Source organism: Uloborus diversus, chromosome 2, assembly GCF_026930045.1.
Source record: "Uloborus diversus isolate 005 chromosome 2, Udiv.v.3.1, whole genome shotgun sequence".
In the NCBI taxonomy this organism is placed as follows: domain Eukaryota; kingdom Metazoa; phylum Arthropoda; class Arachnida; order Araneae; family Uloboridae; genus Uloborus; species Uloborus diversus.
Window position 1 is genome coordinate 20587262 of NC_072732.1, and position 15095 is coordinate 20602356.

Below are 15095 nucleotides of genomic sequence, written 5' to 3' on the forward strand. Positions count from 1 at the left end.
CCTTTCCTTAACTATACCCAGTGGCACGACCAGGGGGAGGGGGACAAAGGAACCGTTCCAATCCCAGAATGAATGCTGAGTCGAATGTTTTTTCAACGATGCTCCTAAGAAAAGAACAGAATGCGTTTTGTGAAAGCGATGCCATTTTATTAAGAAAAAAAAAATATATTGGGGAAAAAATCTGAACTCTTTCAAAAGAAATATTTAAATTAAAAATTTTCCATAGTTGCATATTAATGCTGAGCTAAATTAGATCTTCTTTCCTCTGTCATTCATTTTCTCCCTTTTTCCAGTCCGTCTGAAAATAAATCTTACAAATGCTGTACGTTGAAGGTGCAAAAAATAATAAATAAATAATCATCAATATAATCGTGGGAATTTTAATTTTGATGAGAAGTTTTGTAGTTTGACAAGGCTTAACCGATAAATTATCTGCTAAAAAGGGGTGGGAATAGAACAGAAAGGGAAGAAACTGTGAAGTGTGTTTATTGCGGTACTTATAATGTAGGCAGAAAAGACAGTTTTACAGAGATTGTGGGTAGGTGGGAAATGTCCCCCAACATGCAGATCTAGGACACTTCATCCAAAAGTATTCGTTTTCGTCCAGCTCATGATTTGAAATCTTGGTTTTGGCGCCGATTAGACACGATCTGTTCTTATTCCCTAGACAAAACTAGTTAACTTCTAAAAAATAGACCATTCTCGACCGTTACCCACTATTCAAACAGCATCTTTTTCGAGTTCAAAAATTAGATTTTATTAATATGATACACAAAAAATTGCGACATATTTCTCAGGTTTTCGCAGCAGTTTTGTCGCTCATGGCTGGGGGGTCATTAAATGTCAAATCAGCTAAGAAAAAAAAAAATCTCAACCATCTTATGAAACGTTCAGAAATCGTACTCTTTCACATCTAAAATTTAAATATAATTTTTCAAAAGGTCTATCGTCCATAACTGATAAGTATTTTAAAATTCGTTAAGAAACCCCCTTTTTACTTGCCGGTAGTGCTTTAAAATTTTATATCTGAAGTTCAATGCAAACGTAGAGTTGTGTAACGGCCCATTTTGAAAAGAATTACATCCACCTTAATGTGATATGTAACTTGAAATATTTTTGAAAAAAGTTTTTCTTCACAAAATTTTAAATTTTGTGAAAAATTTTTGAAGTTGCAGTTGCTAAAAAGCATTTGTAATAATTGCAAAAGGGTGTTCTTTGGTCCTTCAGAATTTTCTGTAACTACTGATTTTTTCGAGATCTCACTCTGAAATGTTTTTAACGATTAATAACAAACTTAAAGACTGGGGAGGAAAAGGGATTACTTTTCATTGCACAGTGCCACTAAGCAAACGTTGCTTTTAAATAAGAGTGCAATATTTTTTCTGTAATCTTTTCTCCCCAAGGCACCCTAGATGAAGGGTACCATCTCTTCATGCTAAAAAAGCCCTTCCCCCCATGAATATGCCTACGATTTTAGGAACGAAAAATTTGACTACTTGGGGGTCAATAATATGCACCTAATCGGCTAGGAATAAGACACTTAACTGGGGATAAACGTTACAAATTAATTTCATAAGCAATGAAACGAAGTATTAGTTCTAATACAGTTGGCTCTCTGACTTTCAAGGGACCACAAAAAATCGTCCTTAAGTAGAAAACTTCCTTAAATAGAATGCTTTTAACACTATAGCGGACCATCTGGAACTGTGAAAAGCCGTCGTTAAATAGAGAAAGTCTTTAATTAAAGCGTCGTTAAACAGAGAGCCAACTGCATTTACTTTCAAAAATAATTAAGGAATTGAAAAGATACCGTAATCTTTTGCATTTTATGCATGACTAGCTGCGTTGCCCGACTTTGCCCGGTCTACCTTGAAAAAAAAAAAAAACATTGCGTCAAGTGAAGTATCTTCAACAACCAGGATTAAATGAAAGAGAAAAAACCATCATGCAAAATTTTCTCGCCAAACAATGACGACAGATACTAAAATACTTCTAAGGAATTAAAATAAAATGAGAAAGATGGATTTAAAAGGCGTAACCATGGAAACACAAAATCAAATAAGTTTAAGAATTGAAAATGAGAAAGATGAAAATAAACAATGGATTCAAAAAGCGTTACCGTGGAAACGCAAAATAAAATGGTTAAAAACTTGAATAGAGAACAGATTTTTGAACTTCATTTAATTCGCTTGTAACTTTTTTTCTAATGGAGATAGAGGGTTAAACTTTCGACCACAGGTCGAGTTAGATCTGGAGTAAAAAAAGCCGCTCTATTCAGTGGTGTCAAAAAGAAAACTGTGGGACAATTCCTTCACTTTTTATTAATAGACTAGCTGCGTGCCCGGCGTTGCACGGGCTACCTAAAAAATGTAAGAGCAGTCCAGTTGATGCTTTTGTAGTACACTGACACTAGTTTCTAACGCGTTAAGGAATAAATAAATGCGCGTAAAGCAAGGTTTAACTAAGGTTAGGTAACTAAAAATAAACTGCATGTAAATCACTCATTTACTTTACGACGTGCACGGTCCTCCTCGAAAATGAAAGTTATGTCATGTGACGCGTATTTAACAATCAGGCTTGAACAAAAAAAAAAAAAAAAAAACAGCAAAATTTTGCTGCAGATTACGGCAAAATAATCGAAAAGTAAACAACTTAAACACCCTGATTACAGGAAAAGCCTTAAAACAAAAGCCTAATTTTATTTCTTTATATTCGAGAAAAAAAATTGCAACAGATGTTTCTTTTCAATGATTTTCTTCACGCTGTAAATTTTAATAAAAGCGTTTATCCGGAAAGTTGAGTTGAAGCACTGAATAATAATTTGAATGGAGGAAAGCCTTCAAAAAATATGGATTTTATTTTGAAATCTAAGAGTCATAATTAATAATTTTTAATTGATATCTCCGCTCATTATTATCGGAGGATTATGTTAAATAGCCAAACATGAAGACGGGAAGATGACGAATCCATCGATACCTGGTTCGATGGTCAGTTCACTGTCGTTCGGGAGAAGAAGCTTGGACATAGATAGATAGATACTCAGATTTTATATGTATAAGCTTTAATGAAGAAAGTAATGCTTAAATTTCAGCTAAGCCTAAACAAATTCGAGCTAAAAAAGCAAATAACTCCCGCTGCAATGAGGTTAGAGCATTGAAATAAATTGCGTAGAACGCGAGAAATTCTACTCTTTTCAACGATATGTAATGTTAATATGTGCAAGTAATTTTTCACCCCCATATTCGGGAATTTATGTGAAAATTGGGTCCAAATTGGAATAAAAAAAGAACTATTCCTCGAATTATTTTCGAAGTGGTCTGCAAACCTTCTCAGGACTTAAAGGAACAAACTGAAAATTTCAGCGCAATCGGCCGGGTAGATCTCGAGTTTTGCGAGTTCAAACACACAGACGCTTTTTGGGGACTTCATTTTATACTATGTAGAGAAGTGTTTGAACACAATGTGGACGGATACTGTTGTCGACGGTTTAGGGGGGGGGGGGGGGTCATGCCCCTTAAATCGGGTAATGACACCCATAACCCTTCCTTGTATCCACCACTGGGGGTAGGACAAGCTTTTCATCCCTAAAAGATGGCATGCAACCTGTAATTTTAACACCAGTACCGAGTTTTCAAGCTACCCGACGGAGTAAGGGAAGACATTAGCATTTTGAAAAATAGGGGAATCAAGTGAGACCATGTGTAAAAATCACCATTAGCACCTCGTATGTGCGAGTGTAAAAATTATTATAGAAAATAACACGAGTCTATTTACTTTTCTACGCAACCGTCAAGACAACGTTAATAGTGAATGGTGGAGATATCCTGGATAATTCTGGAGAAACCACACACTGGGACTTTAAATTCCCGTAGGTCAGAATACGGTCAATTTTTGATATTCAGCCAATTGGAACACGGGTATTCAAAACTAAATTATGGCAGAAAACTATACCCTGCCCCTCTCCCCCCCCCCCCCCCCACTTTTTTTGTTTCATGAATCAATAAAATCATAAACGAAAAACTTTTTTTTTTTGCATGAACCAATAACAGTAGATTTCATGCTCTAGTTAAAAGTAAAATTTTAAACCTTTATTTATTTATTTTGAAAGTGAGCAAAATTTTTTTTTGCTCTATCGTCTTTGATTCGTGTTTTGTTTTTCCTTAATTACGTTTCCTTATAGCACTCTTTTTTCCAAGAACGGCGCCGGTGGACTATTTAGGAGGACAACTGTTTCATTTCAGCAGGAGATCAAATAATGCTTCTCTTTCTGCTTTTCCTTTAGTTCTGTGCAATTTGCATTATTTTGTTTAATAAAACACAAAGCTCTATTTGTTTATTTTTCATATCCTAATTCTAGAGCTGATTGTGGTCATCCTTTTGTAAATTACATGCTCTAAATGTATTATGATATGGTATTTTGTGCAATACAAAAACACGAACTAAATTCAAGTAACATAATAGACGATAATTCTTTTGAGCATTTAAGTTCTTTCATTACTTAATTTTCTTCTGAATTTCCAATTTTAATTGACAACTTTAAGTACTATTGTAAAGGGAAAAAGATGTTTAGCAGAGGATTGCGTTACGTCAAAGGAATAAGTTACTCTTCATTACTTTTGACCTGCATTAAGAAGTCGGATTAAAGAAAAAGGTTCTCACAGGCTTTATGTCTCGGAGATTTCAAATTCTGCTCTGGCTTCCTCAGTACGTTAGATTTCGGATAGTTGCAGTGCTAAAATCAGTTTCCATTTGAAAATCATTTTTAGAATTCGTTATTAATTTCCGACTCAAAAAGGAAAGGGGGGAAAGGGGTTATAAATTTTGATGTGTGCATCTGTTATTTGTGTGTCTCTCTGTAGCATCGTGGCTCCTAAACGACAAACCGATTTTTGAAATACTTTTTTTGAGCAATCACATTGCTTATTGCTTTCATATGACTGTTTTTGGCGTAATGTCATTTTATTTTCCCACCAACACCCTCTGCCCAGCACCACCGTCGACCGGCCGCCTCACGATGCTGCTCCTCTAGCGAAAGCCGTCTCCAGGTTGCATCCATGTCCTACACAAACATGCATACATACACACACCTACACACACGCATACATACACACACGCATACATACACACACGCATACATACACACACACGCATACATACACACACACGCATACATACACACACACGCATACATACACACATACGCATACATACACACACACGCATATATATACACACACGCATATATACACACACGCATACATACACACACCTACACACACACATACGTACACACACGCTTACGTACACACCTACACACAAGCATATGTACACACCTACACACACGCATACGTACACATCTACACACACGCATACATACACACACCTACACACACACGCATACATAAACACACCTACACACACATATCCCACGCCTACACACTCACACGCATCCCCACAACACTCATGCCTGCACACAGACGCAAACACACATGCCTACATACTTGTGATTGCGGGAAACATAATTTGAATTCCAGATCTCAAAATTCAAATTATTATTATTATTATTTTTTTTTTTTTGAAAGGTTACTTGCTTGACAGTGTTCATAGTTGGATCTCATCTTTGTAGGACCTCCATTACCAGAGATTTCCTGATAAATCAGCTCTTTTTAACAATTTTGTTAGTGAAAACTTGCTCACACATTTAAAATATTGGTACCAATTGGAAGAACGGTATTTTCGCATATAATGGAATGTCTTGGCTGGAGTTATGGCCTTCTTTATTAAGTTTTAAACTCACACGATTGATAATGATTTCATTGTTGACAGACAAGGAGAGAAGGGGAGAAAGCTAAATAATTTAAAATGTTTATCTGTACTCAATTTCGATTTATTTACTTATAAAATGTAACTGATTTTAATGACAGGCAGTAAGGATTTTCAATATTTCCTCTAGCAAAACTTTCTACTTTTGCGACTACCGAATCTTAGCAATTGCAATTATTTAAGGAAAAAAATTGAATTAATATGCGGTCCGACCCATGAGATTCATCTTAGTATGAGGTTAGCCCTCGTTGTCTTTTTCTTTCTTTTTTTTAATATTTAATATTAATTTTTGTTCTGTAAATTTACAGCTATGATTAACAAACTTTGATAAAAAAAAAAATGGTGGGGAAAATCGTCCGCGTGATCAATTTAGTATGCTTTAATGAAATACGTCAGCCACCATTCGTTAACCTTCATCAATAATGCTAAGAGAGGAAATAATTCCTTAGTTTCTTTCTAAGATTAAATTAAATACTACCCCTACTTGCAGAATGTGTCATAGTTTTTGATTGATTTATTGAAGAAATTTATCTTCCTGATTTATTTTAAGCTTTCATTTCTTATAAAATTACAGATTTTTTACAGCCTTCGCTGGCAATTTTGAGTACATGACATGAATGGAATTGCATTACGTTTTGATGGAATACATTCAGATTTTAGGTAGTGATGGATGTAGTGTTACCTCTGTAAAAAAAAAAAAAGCCGCAGGGCAGGAGACATTTATAACGAGCTGATGTGTGCATCACATGACTTCCTTTTACTCCAATTTAATGTCATTTCCCCATTATTGGCAATTTTAATGTGATTCAATTGTTTACTCTCTAAATATCACCAACAGTGGCCAAACTGAAACCAGATTTAAAAAAAAAGAAAAAAACCCGCCAAATTTGTCGCCAAGTTGGCGACAAAACTTGGCGACAAAACTTGGCGACCAAAAGGCTTGGCGACCCACTTGGCGATATATTGCCAAGTGTCCGACAAATTATAAAACAACTTGAATTTACATCGAAATTAACAATGATTTCCCTCACAAAAAGGGGCAAAAGACCCCCTTAGGACATCCGAATGCAACCAAAAGGGAAGGTGCAAAACTAGACCTCACTAGGAGTCTACATACCAAACTTCAACTTTCTAGGCCATACTGTTTTTGAGTTATGCGAGATACATACGTACATACGGACGTCACGAGAAAATTCGTTGTAATTAACTCGGGGGTCGTCAAAATGGATATTTCGGCCGTCTGTACGTTCCCAGCAGAGCCGTGTCCAAGGAGAGAGTTTTAGGGGTAAAACCCCTCCCATTGAAAAAAAAAAAAATCAGTGAATCATTAAACGATTTTCCAAAACGTATTTTAAGTTTTAATTAATTTTAGAGTTGAACTCTGATACAGTATTCACCCTCTTTAATATTTCCCCAACTTTAACAATTAACATTTTCCTCAATTGTAGGATTTCCAAGCACCTTCGCTTCTAAGTGCTTGAAAAAATTAACGATGGAGGAATGGCTAAAGAGTCCGGCAATGCTGTAAGCATGCAGGGGAAAATTATTTAAAAGAATATTAGACAATGATGTAGCCAAAAAAAAAAAAAAACTTAGGAGCAGGGAAAATGGTTACTTTGCTTACTATTAGGTTTTTTTATGGTACGTCTTTAGTGTTGGATGAATTAGTCGTTTCACACATTACAAAAATGTTTCTATGCGAAACAGCAATTTTTTTTAAAATAAAATTTTTGTTTTCATTAAATTCCTGTTCAATATTATTTGATGGAAAAACAAAAGAAAAAAAAAGAAACTAATATTAGGTGGCATAAAAGGAATATGTGTGACTTTTTTTCCGCTTTTACAAAATGTTCAACCGTACAAATAAGATTTCTTTTAAAAAAACACACAAAACTTTTTAAAAAAAGCCTAGTTATCGAACTAAAATGAACTATTCAACACCTATAGCTAGTTTTCCTTTGACAACGTAAGTTACAAAGGCAAAAAGTTTCAACCCCTCCCTTTATGAAATCCTGGACACGGGCCTGGTTCCCAGGCATGTATCCACGTGTGATCGGGTCGAAAAAAAAACTCAACATTCATTCGGGGGTGAGAAAAATGGAAATTATGGCCGATTTTTGAGTGAAATTTTTTTCGCGAATATAATACTTCCTTTTTTGTAAAAGGAAGGAAAGGTGCCTTGTTATGTCCCAGAATAGGCATTAAACGATACTCACGATCACTTCACAACTCCACGCTCGCAAAAACCAAACCTTCAACAAAATCATGTTCACAAAAATCAATCCTCCTTGATATTGTTTGCTATCATTTGCATAACATTTTTTCTTTAAGGCCTGAATAAAGAGAAGTGTTTTACAAGAAAAGTGACATAGTTGACGAGATAATATGAATTTCGTGCATCGCGTGAAGAGTGGAAGCGATACTTGTAACCAGGGCTGCGGAGTTGGAAGGAAAATGGCCGACTCCGACCCCGACTCCTGAATTTTGGAAACGCCCGACACCAACTCCGACTCTGGATTTTTTTCATTGTATTTTTTCAATTTCCTCTTCCCTTCAGGGAAGGGGTAAAAACTCTAAACAGAGATTGAAATATTAATTCCTTTTTTTTTGGAAAATTTCGCATTTTGTATTTTATTGTAAACCCAAGACGCATACAACGTTAGAAATTCAATTTAAAAATCAAATTTTCCAATAGTTACGAGTTAAGTGAGATGACTTAAAAATCCCTTTAAAAAGAAAAAAAATGAGAAGGATTACTTGTAATTTGCCCCCCTTTAATGTTTAACAAATATAGTATATATTGACCAAATCGTTTGCTTTCGATTTTTGAAAGCTGTAATTTGAGAGAAAAAAAAAGCTTTTTGTCTGAGTTCTTGAGAGGAGGTGGTTTGCCCCGGGTGACACCCATCTGGTAGGTGACACCCAAAGTTAATTTCAGAGTTTATAAAATATATAAATATTTTAATTTAAAATATATTCGGGAAATTTTTTAGAATTATAGTTCATCAATAACATGTTAGCAAAATTAGGGCATACGTCAGGAGCAAATTTTACACAAATGCGGCGGTATACAAATTTGTACGAATAGGTTTAATAATACCTTTATTTCTTCTTTGCTAAATTTTTAATTTCAATTTTATTGGCCGCTTTAGAATTTAACCTTAATATGAAGATTTTAAGATAAATTGCAATTGTTGAGTGTTGTAACCAATAAATCATTTACACTTATTTTGTTCAATACTTTGTAGTGGGTAATAAGCTTATAGAAACAGTCTTAAAAGAAAAAAAAACATTTTTGATTTTTTTTTTATCTGATCTTTTTGATTCGTGCTTTCGCGCCAGAACTTATTTGAATTTGCCGATCACTCTCAAAAGTTTCCACCTGAGCACGGGCCTCAACTTACTAAATTGTTACGTTCCTCTCGCTATTTTATAACTGAGATCGAACAAAACATTATATTTCTATTTTTATTTGAAAGTGATTACTTGAAAATGTTACGTAACAAAACCGTTTGCCGACAGTTGCTATTAGTAAAGTTAAAAAGCAAGCAAACTATGGGACGGCTACAGAAAGTTCGGTAAGCACTCGAGCTAGCTGATTGCCATAATGGCAGTAATTTTCTCATTAGTAGCTTTTTATACAAGTAATCGAACCAAGTGGTATTCAGTTTTTAAAAACAGCAAGGAGAGTCGGTGAAAATGAAAGAAAAAAAAGAAGCCCGGAGTTGGAGGCGGCATGGACTCCGACTCCTTTACTCCAAAATCTCTCCGACTCCGACTCCACAGCCCTGCTTGTAACGGCAGTTTAGAAAAGGCAACAGGGCGATGCACCTTGTCCAATAAACTTGGACTCTTCTAGGTGGTTTGATGCATCTTGAAGTCACAAGACTCATCTTGATGAATCAAACCAATTTTAAATTTTGGATAACTAGATAAAAAGTTCGCATTCTCTGCTTTCAGACTTGAAACCTAGCATCGATGTTTTCACCCAAGGAAACGTGAGATCGTTTGGTCAACTACTATTTGACATCCAGAGATACCAACTTATCGTGGGAGCCAGGTAAGCCCTTACCGACCGTGTTGTGGCTCTCATAAGTTGAGCTATGACCTTGACAATGTTTACCTCTTTTTTGGGGGAGTTCGGTGGGAAAGGGACGCGTTATTGGCGCGGGTGTGAGTCAGAATACTTTTGCAAAACTACTACGAAAGTAACTCAGCTCGACTCAGCGTCAGAGTTGGGTTTTTTGCCGGCAAAAAGGTATTTTTGCCAGGACAGTGGAAAAAACCATGGCAAAAATGGAAAAAACCGGCAGAAATGGCAAAAACCTAATTGCAAATAAAGTAGCATTATAGTGTTAATCAAGAAAGAGTGACAATATAATATAAATAATGCACTTTAATATTTTAGTTATGTCTCTCCATGTTACTTCTAATTTATAAGGTGAAAAATAAATAAAAAACAAATTTTGGGATTGCAAAACTTAAGATTTTAAATGTTTGCTAAACAATTTTTTCTGAAAAACAATTTTTTCAGAATGAGCCAATTCCTTCAATGCTAAAACAAAGAATGTTTACTTAAGCTTAGTGAATTAATAAAAAGATTGAATTCTACTTATATATATATATATATATATATATATATATATATATATATATATATATATATATATATTTGATTAATCACTTTTTTTTATCCCACTAAGATTTTTAAGCTATTTAATTAATAACGGAATATTTACTTGAATATAGAAAAATATTAACTTTTCCTCACTAAAGAAATAATGCATTTTTTCTTACTTACTGGGAAAATGGATAGCCAAGAGAAGAATTTAAAAAGAAAAAAAAGCTAATCAATATCTGCATTCTATATTCACTCTACTTTTTAGTAATACTGGCTCACTCTACAGAAAATGGCAAAGCCTTTTATCAAAATCTTTTCATGCTTTTACTTTTATGTAAAAGGAAAAAAAAACTGTCCGTAAGTTGTTAACACAAAATTTATTTTTGCCACTTTGGCAAAAACTGGCAAAAACCTATTTTTGCCGGGCGATAAAAACCGTGTTTTTTTCCGCCCCCGGCAAAAACTTGCCAACCCTGCTCAGCGTTAATTTTACTCTTCCCAATTACCCTAAAACAAGGTTGTGCATTGTCAAGGTCATGACTCAATTAATCAGAATACATGATGTGTTATTGATTTGTAAAAAAAAAAATCTCAATCAATGTGCTGTGTATTGAAGGGGTGGATGTGGAACGTTCAGGTGTACACTAATATCTACCCTTGCATTGAAATTGCATAAACTGAAGTATCTAAATAGAAACTTCGCAAAAGTTTTCCATCCAATTTTTCTCGGTTTATGCTGTTCCAAAAATTGTCTGTTGTTGTCTGTTTAAATAAAAAAAAAGTTATGTATTACAATGAGAAACATAAAGTAAGTTTTGGAAAGCTGGAGGAGGGGGGGGGGGGGGAGTATACCGGCAGCGTCTGCGCTAAAACTATTTTGAAGTCAAAACTGTTTACTGTATAATAGAAGGGAAAAAATACATCAGGAATTTTCATGAATGAAATCTTATAATTTTTTTCCAAGTTTTTTCGGTTAAAGTGGGAATTCATGTCCATATCTGGCGCAAAATGTGATCGAAGCATAATTTTTTCATTTTTCGCCAAAAATGACCAATTTTTGAAGTACGATAACTCCTAAACTATTGGCCGTACAGAACCCCACTGGAGCTTAAATTGTTCAAAATTCAATGTGCTTTAAAACTGGTATTCACATTTTATCAAAAGTTGGATGGTTAAGCAGTCATAAAGGAAAAACTAAAAAAAAGTACGAAAAGTTTGCAGTTTTTCGCGAATTACGCAGCGGGCACAGGTTTTTGAAAACTACAAACTAGATTTACACTACCCTAATTGACCCAAACAACATATTAAAAAATCAGAACTACATCGTGTTTTGCGATTTTAGCCCCCTTTTTTGTATAATATGACTGGACTACGTTTGTCTGGCGTATAGAAAGGATGGGGCGCGTTCTTTTAACGCTGGCAAATAATCACGAAGGATTTTTTTTTTTTTTTTAGAATTACTTCCTCATGGCTCGATGCAGAATAGGATTCTGCATACAATGCATTAATAAACGGGAAATCGCATTTTTTGCACTAAGTAAGTCTGGCTCTGAGGTACAGAATTTATATTAATTGATAATTCCATTAACCCGGGAGAACTCGCCGTACTTTTCGTCACACGAACGCTCGCAGGGGGCTCCGTAGGCCAGGGGTGGTTATTTCAGTAAATTAAGTTTGCAAAATAGAAAAAAAAATGTATTTTCAACGCTGAATTATAAATAGATAAACAGCCTCTAAAATATGTTTTTAAAAGTGAGGTTTAAGAAAGTTTTATGATACATGAATCTAAATCTTCTTCTAAGCATTACTGATGATCGCTTTACTGTTCTGTGTCAACTTCTTCTTCATCATCTTCATTAAGGGACTTCTCATCAGTTGAAACCTCAACCAACAAGGTCTGCAACCTCTTCATTTCATCTTTGTAGCTTAAATAGCGATGCATTTCACAACCTCTTCCTTTACATTCACAATCTGAAATGAAAAGCGTAAACGCTCGCTCCGGGCCTCTGAGGCCCGAACCGGAATTTTCTGGTGAAAAGGGGGAATGTACATTCCTGAAAAGCATGTGGTCAGTATGTAGGTCACCTCGAACGCAGCTACTGTGGACCTCATTCATTTCCGTTGAAGAGGTGATTTTTGGCAGAGTAGTTTTGTAATGACCGGGCTTGAGAGGCCCGATGCGAGTTCTCCCGGGTTAAAATCGAATTTCCCTGACCTAATCGGTTGAGATTTTGAACGAAATTTCCCTCAAAACCTTTATATGATGATAGCTTAAGGTTAATCCCAACACTCATGATGCTTTTGTTTTAATTGATATCATTGCTCCATTTCATGGCTCTTTTTTTTTTCCAGAGATTATTTATTTAGATTGAGCCTCGAAGGTCTGAAAAGATTAGAAGAAGCTCATTGGCCTGCTGATTCTCAAAATGTCACCACTTGTCTCTTGAAAGGAAAAAGTGAGGTTAGTTGTCCATACTTTTCTCCTCTAATTTTTCAAAGGGGCTGTAGCAATTGGTGGCGTAGTTTGGTCTTGAAGTTTGAAGTAGGTATCGATGCAACTTTAAAAATAATGATAGGTGCTCGAAAATGAAAATGCTTTAAGTGCAGAAGCAAAGTAATCACTTTATTTATTACATCTGTAAATTCGTCTGTGCATTAAAATCTTGTACATCTGTATATATTTGAAAAAAATACATGCGTTATTTATCTTTCACAAAATGATTCTTGTGTTGAGTTTGAGTTTGTCTCAACCTTTTACTCAGTTTTATGTCTTTAAAATTAAATAATTAATTTTGTCCTAAACAGCAAACAAGTATATAAATAAATGTCTTGTTATTATTCTAAAACTGTATTGTTTTTTTAGCTAAAATAGTAAGTTTCTGTATCGAAAATATTTTTATGAACTGATAATAAAAAAGAACGCGGAATTATTATTTAACTTCTGCATCTCTTTAGTTTTGAAAATAACTATGAAACAATTAAAGCAACAGCTAAACAAAAACATTTTAGTAACTTTTGCTCAACGAACTTTCCATTTAGTTTAACATCGGTAATATGTTGCTCGTAAATCTGAAGCAGAAAATGTTTACTGAAAAAATGGGTTTTGTTTTTTCAATTAAAACCGGAATGATCGTGGTGACCTTATTACACAGACTAATTTTTGTAGTCGTGTTTCAAAGTGTGGGAAATTTCCTTGGAATTACATAAATAATATTTTTTTCTTTTTAAAATTTCACACTAAATGACCGATAAAAGTATTTCTCATGAGTCCAAGCTATACAAAGAAAAAAGAGGAAGCAAAAAGTTGTTTAACATACCTAATTCGATCTTCTGAAATACTTCAAATTACAAATTGAAACTCTGTAGTTGCCAATAACCAAGAAAACACTCACTGAAGATTCTGTTAAAAAAAACTTTAAACTTGTAAATGCACCAATCTGGACGATCTGACCAAATAGATTTCTTTTTCGGCATTCGCAAATTTCGGGCTTTTTTTAGTTTAGTTTTCTTGAAAATGACTAATTATTTTACTTCTTCGATGAATGAATTGTACTTCTACGATCATAGTAAGACATTTTTAGACTTTTTATCAATGTTTTTGGACCTAACATTTGATGGTAAATTGTTATTTTTTCAGTTAAAACCCGATATTGTCAAGTGGTTGATTAACCATACCTACGTTGAACTATGATTTTTTAAAAGTATTTTTCTTGTGATTTCAACAAAAGCCAAAGAACATAGTTTAAAATGTTTTTGAAAAAAATCATGCATTTAAGAATGAAGATTTTTTTAAAGTGTTAACAGTTTAGGAATTTACTAGTTTAACTGTCATCGAAGATACCTGCACAAGTTTTTCAAGCAGCAAAGGCTTTCTAAAACCTCGTTTGCTGCTTCTGACAACGTATTTGGAAACATGACTTACACTTGACTACCATGCAAGTGGATAGTCGAGTTAGTTTCTTTACTATCAGCAATTCGTAATTCATGCAAAACTACGACTACGCTTTAACTTCAAATATTAGCTGGTATTGCGTTTCATTTCCGAAAAAATGTGTTGTCATGTATTACCCCTAACGCTTCAAAAATGTGAAACGTTCTTATGTTTAGGAGGATTGCCGTAACTACATCAAGGTGCTTGTGAGCCATGGAGGAAAGCTCTTCACCTGTGGTACGAATGCTTTCATGCCCGAATGTTCTTGGAGAGAAGTAAGTTTCAATAAATCCTCAGATTTTGATAGATTTATTTTGTATCGATTAAACTTTTCTACTAAAAAATTGTGTTTTTGAACTTGTTTCAGCTTTAACCATTTAAAAGAATTACAAAAACATACGGGGTGACTACAAATGATGGACCTGAATCCGAAGCGGCGATTGGAACAGAAAAGTGGGGGGGGGGGGGGGGGTGGCAAAAAAAAGACAACTAAAAGCCTAAAAAACTTTTAGCGGCAGCAAAAAAAATAAAAATAAAAAAAAAACGAGAGAAAAGTACAAAATTTTGCCAGGGCTGGTTTTGAGAGCATATGAGTGGTAATTAATGTAAATCTAACAGCTTAACTCACGTTTTTTCAAAGATTTTGATGAATTTTGTACATAATTACTTTCCTAGAAGAAATACGTAGACATGAATTAGACTTACATTATTCACCCCGAA

The 15095-nt window shown here is 34.6% G+C and overlaps 1 protein-coding gene across 1 annotated transcript in view; it reads left to right on the top strand.

Annotated features, from left to right (window-relative positions):
• LOC129216897 (semaphorin-5A-like) overlaps positions 1–15095 on the top strand; it is a 79475-nt gene that overhangs the window by 33278 nt on the left and 31102 nt on the right. Inside the window, exons 3-5 of the mRNA XM_054851112.1 lie at positions 9784–9883; positions 12797–12905; positions 14552–14650. Of these exons, the coding sequence (XP_054707087.1) occupies positions 9784–9883; positions 12797–12905; positions 14552–14650 (308 nt within the window). The remainder of the gene's footprint in view (positions 1–9783; positions 9884–12796; positions 12906–14551; positions 14651–15095) is intronic.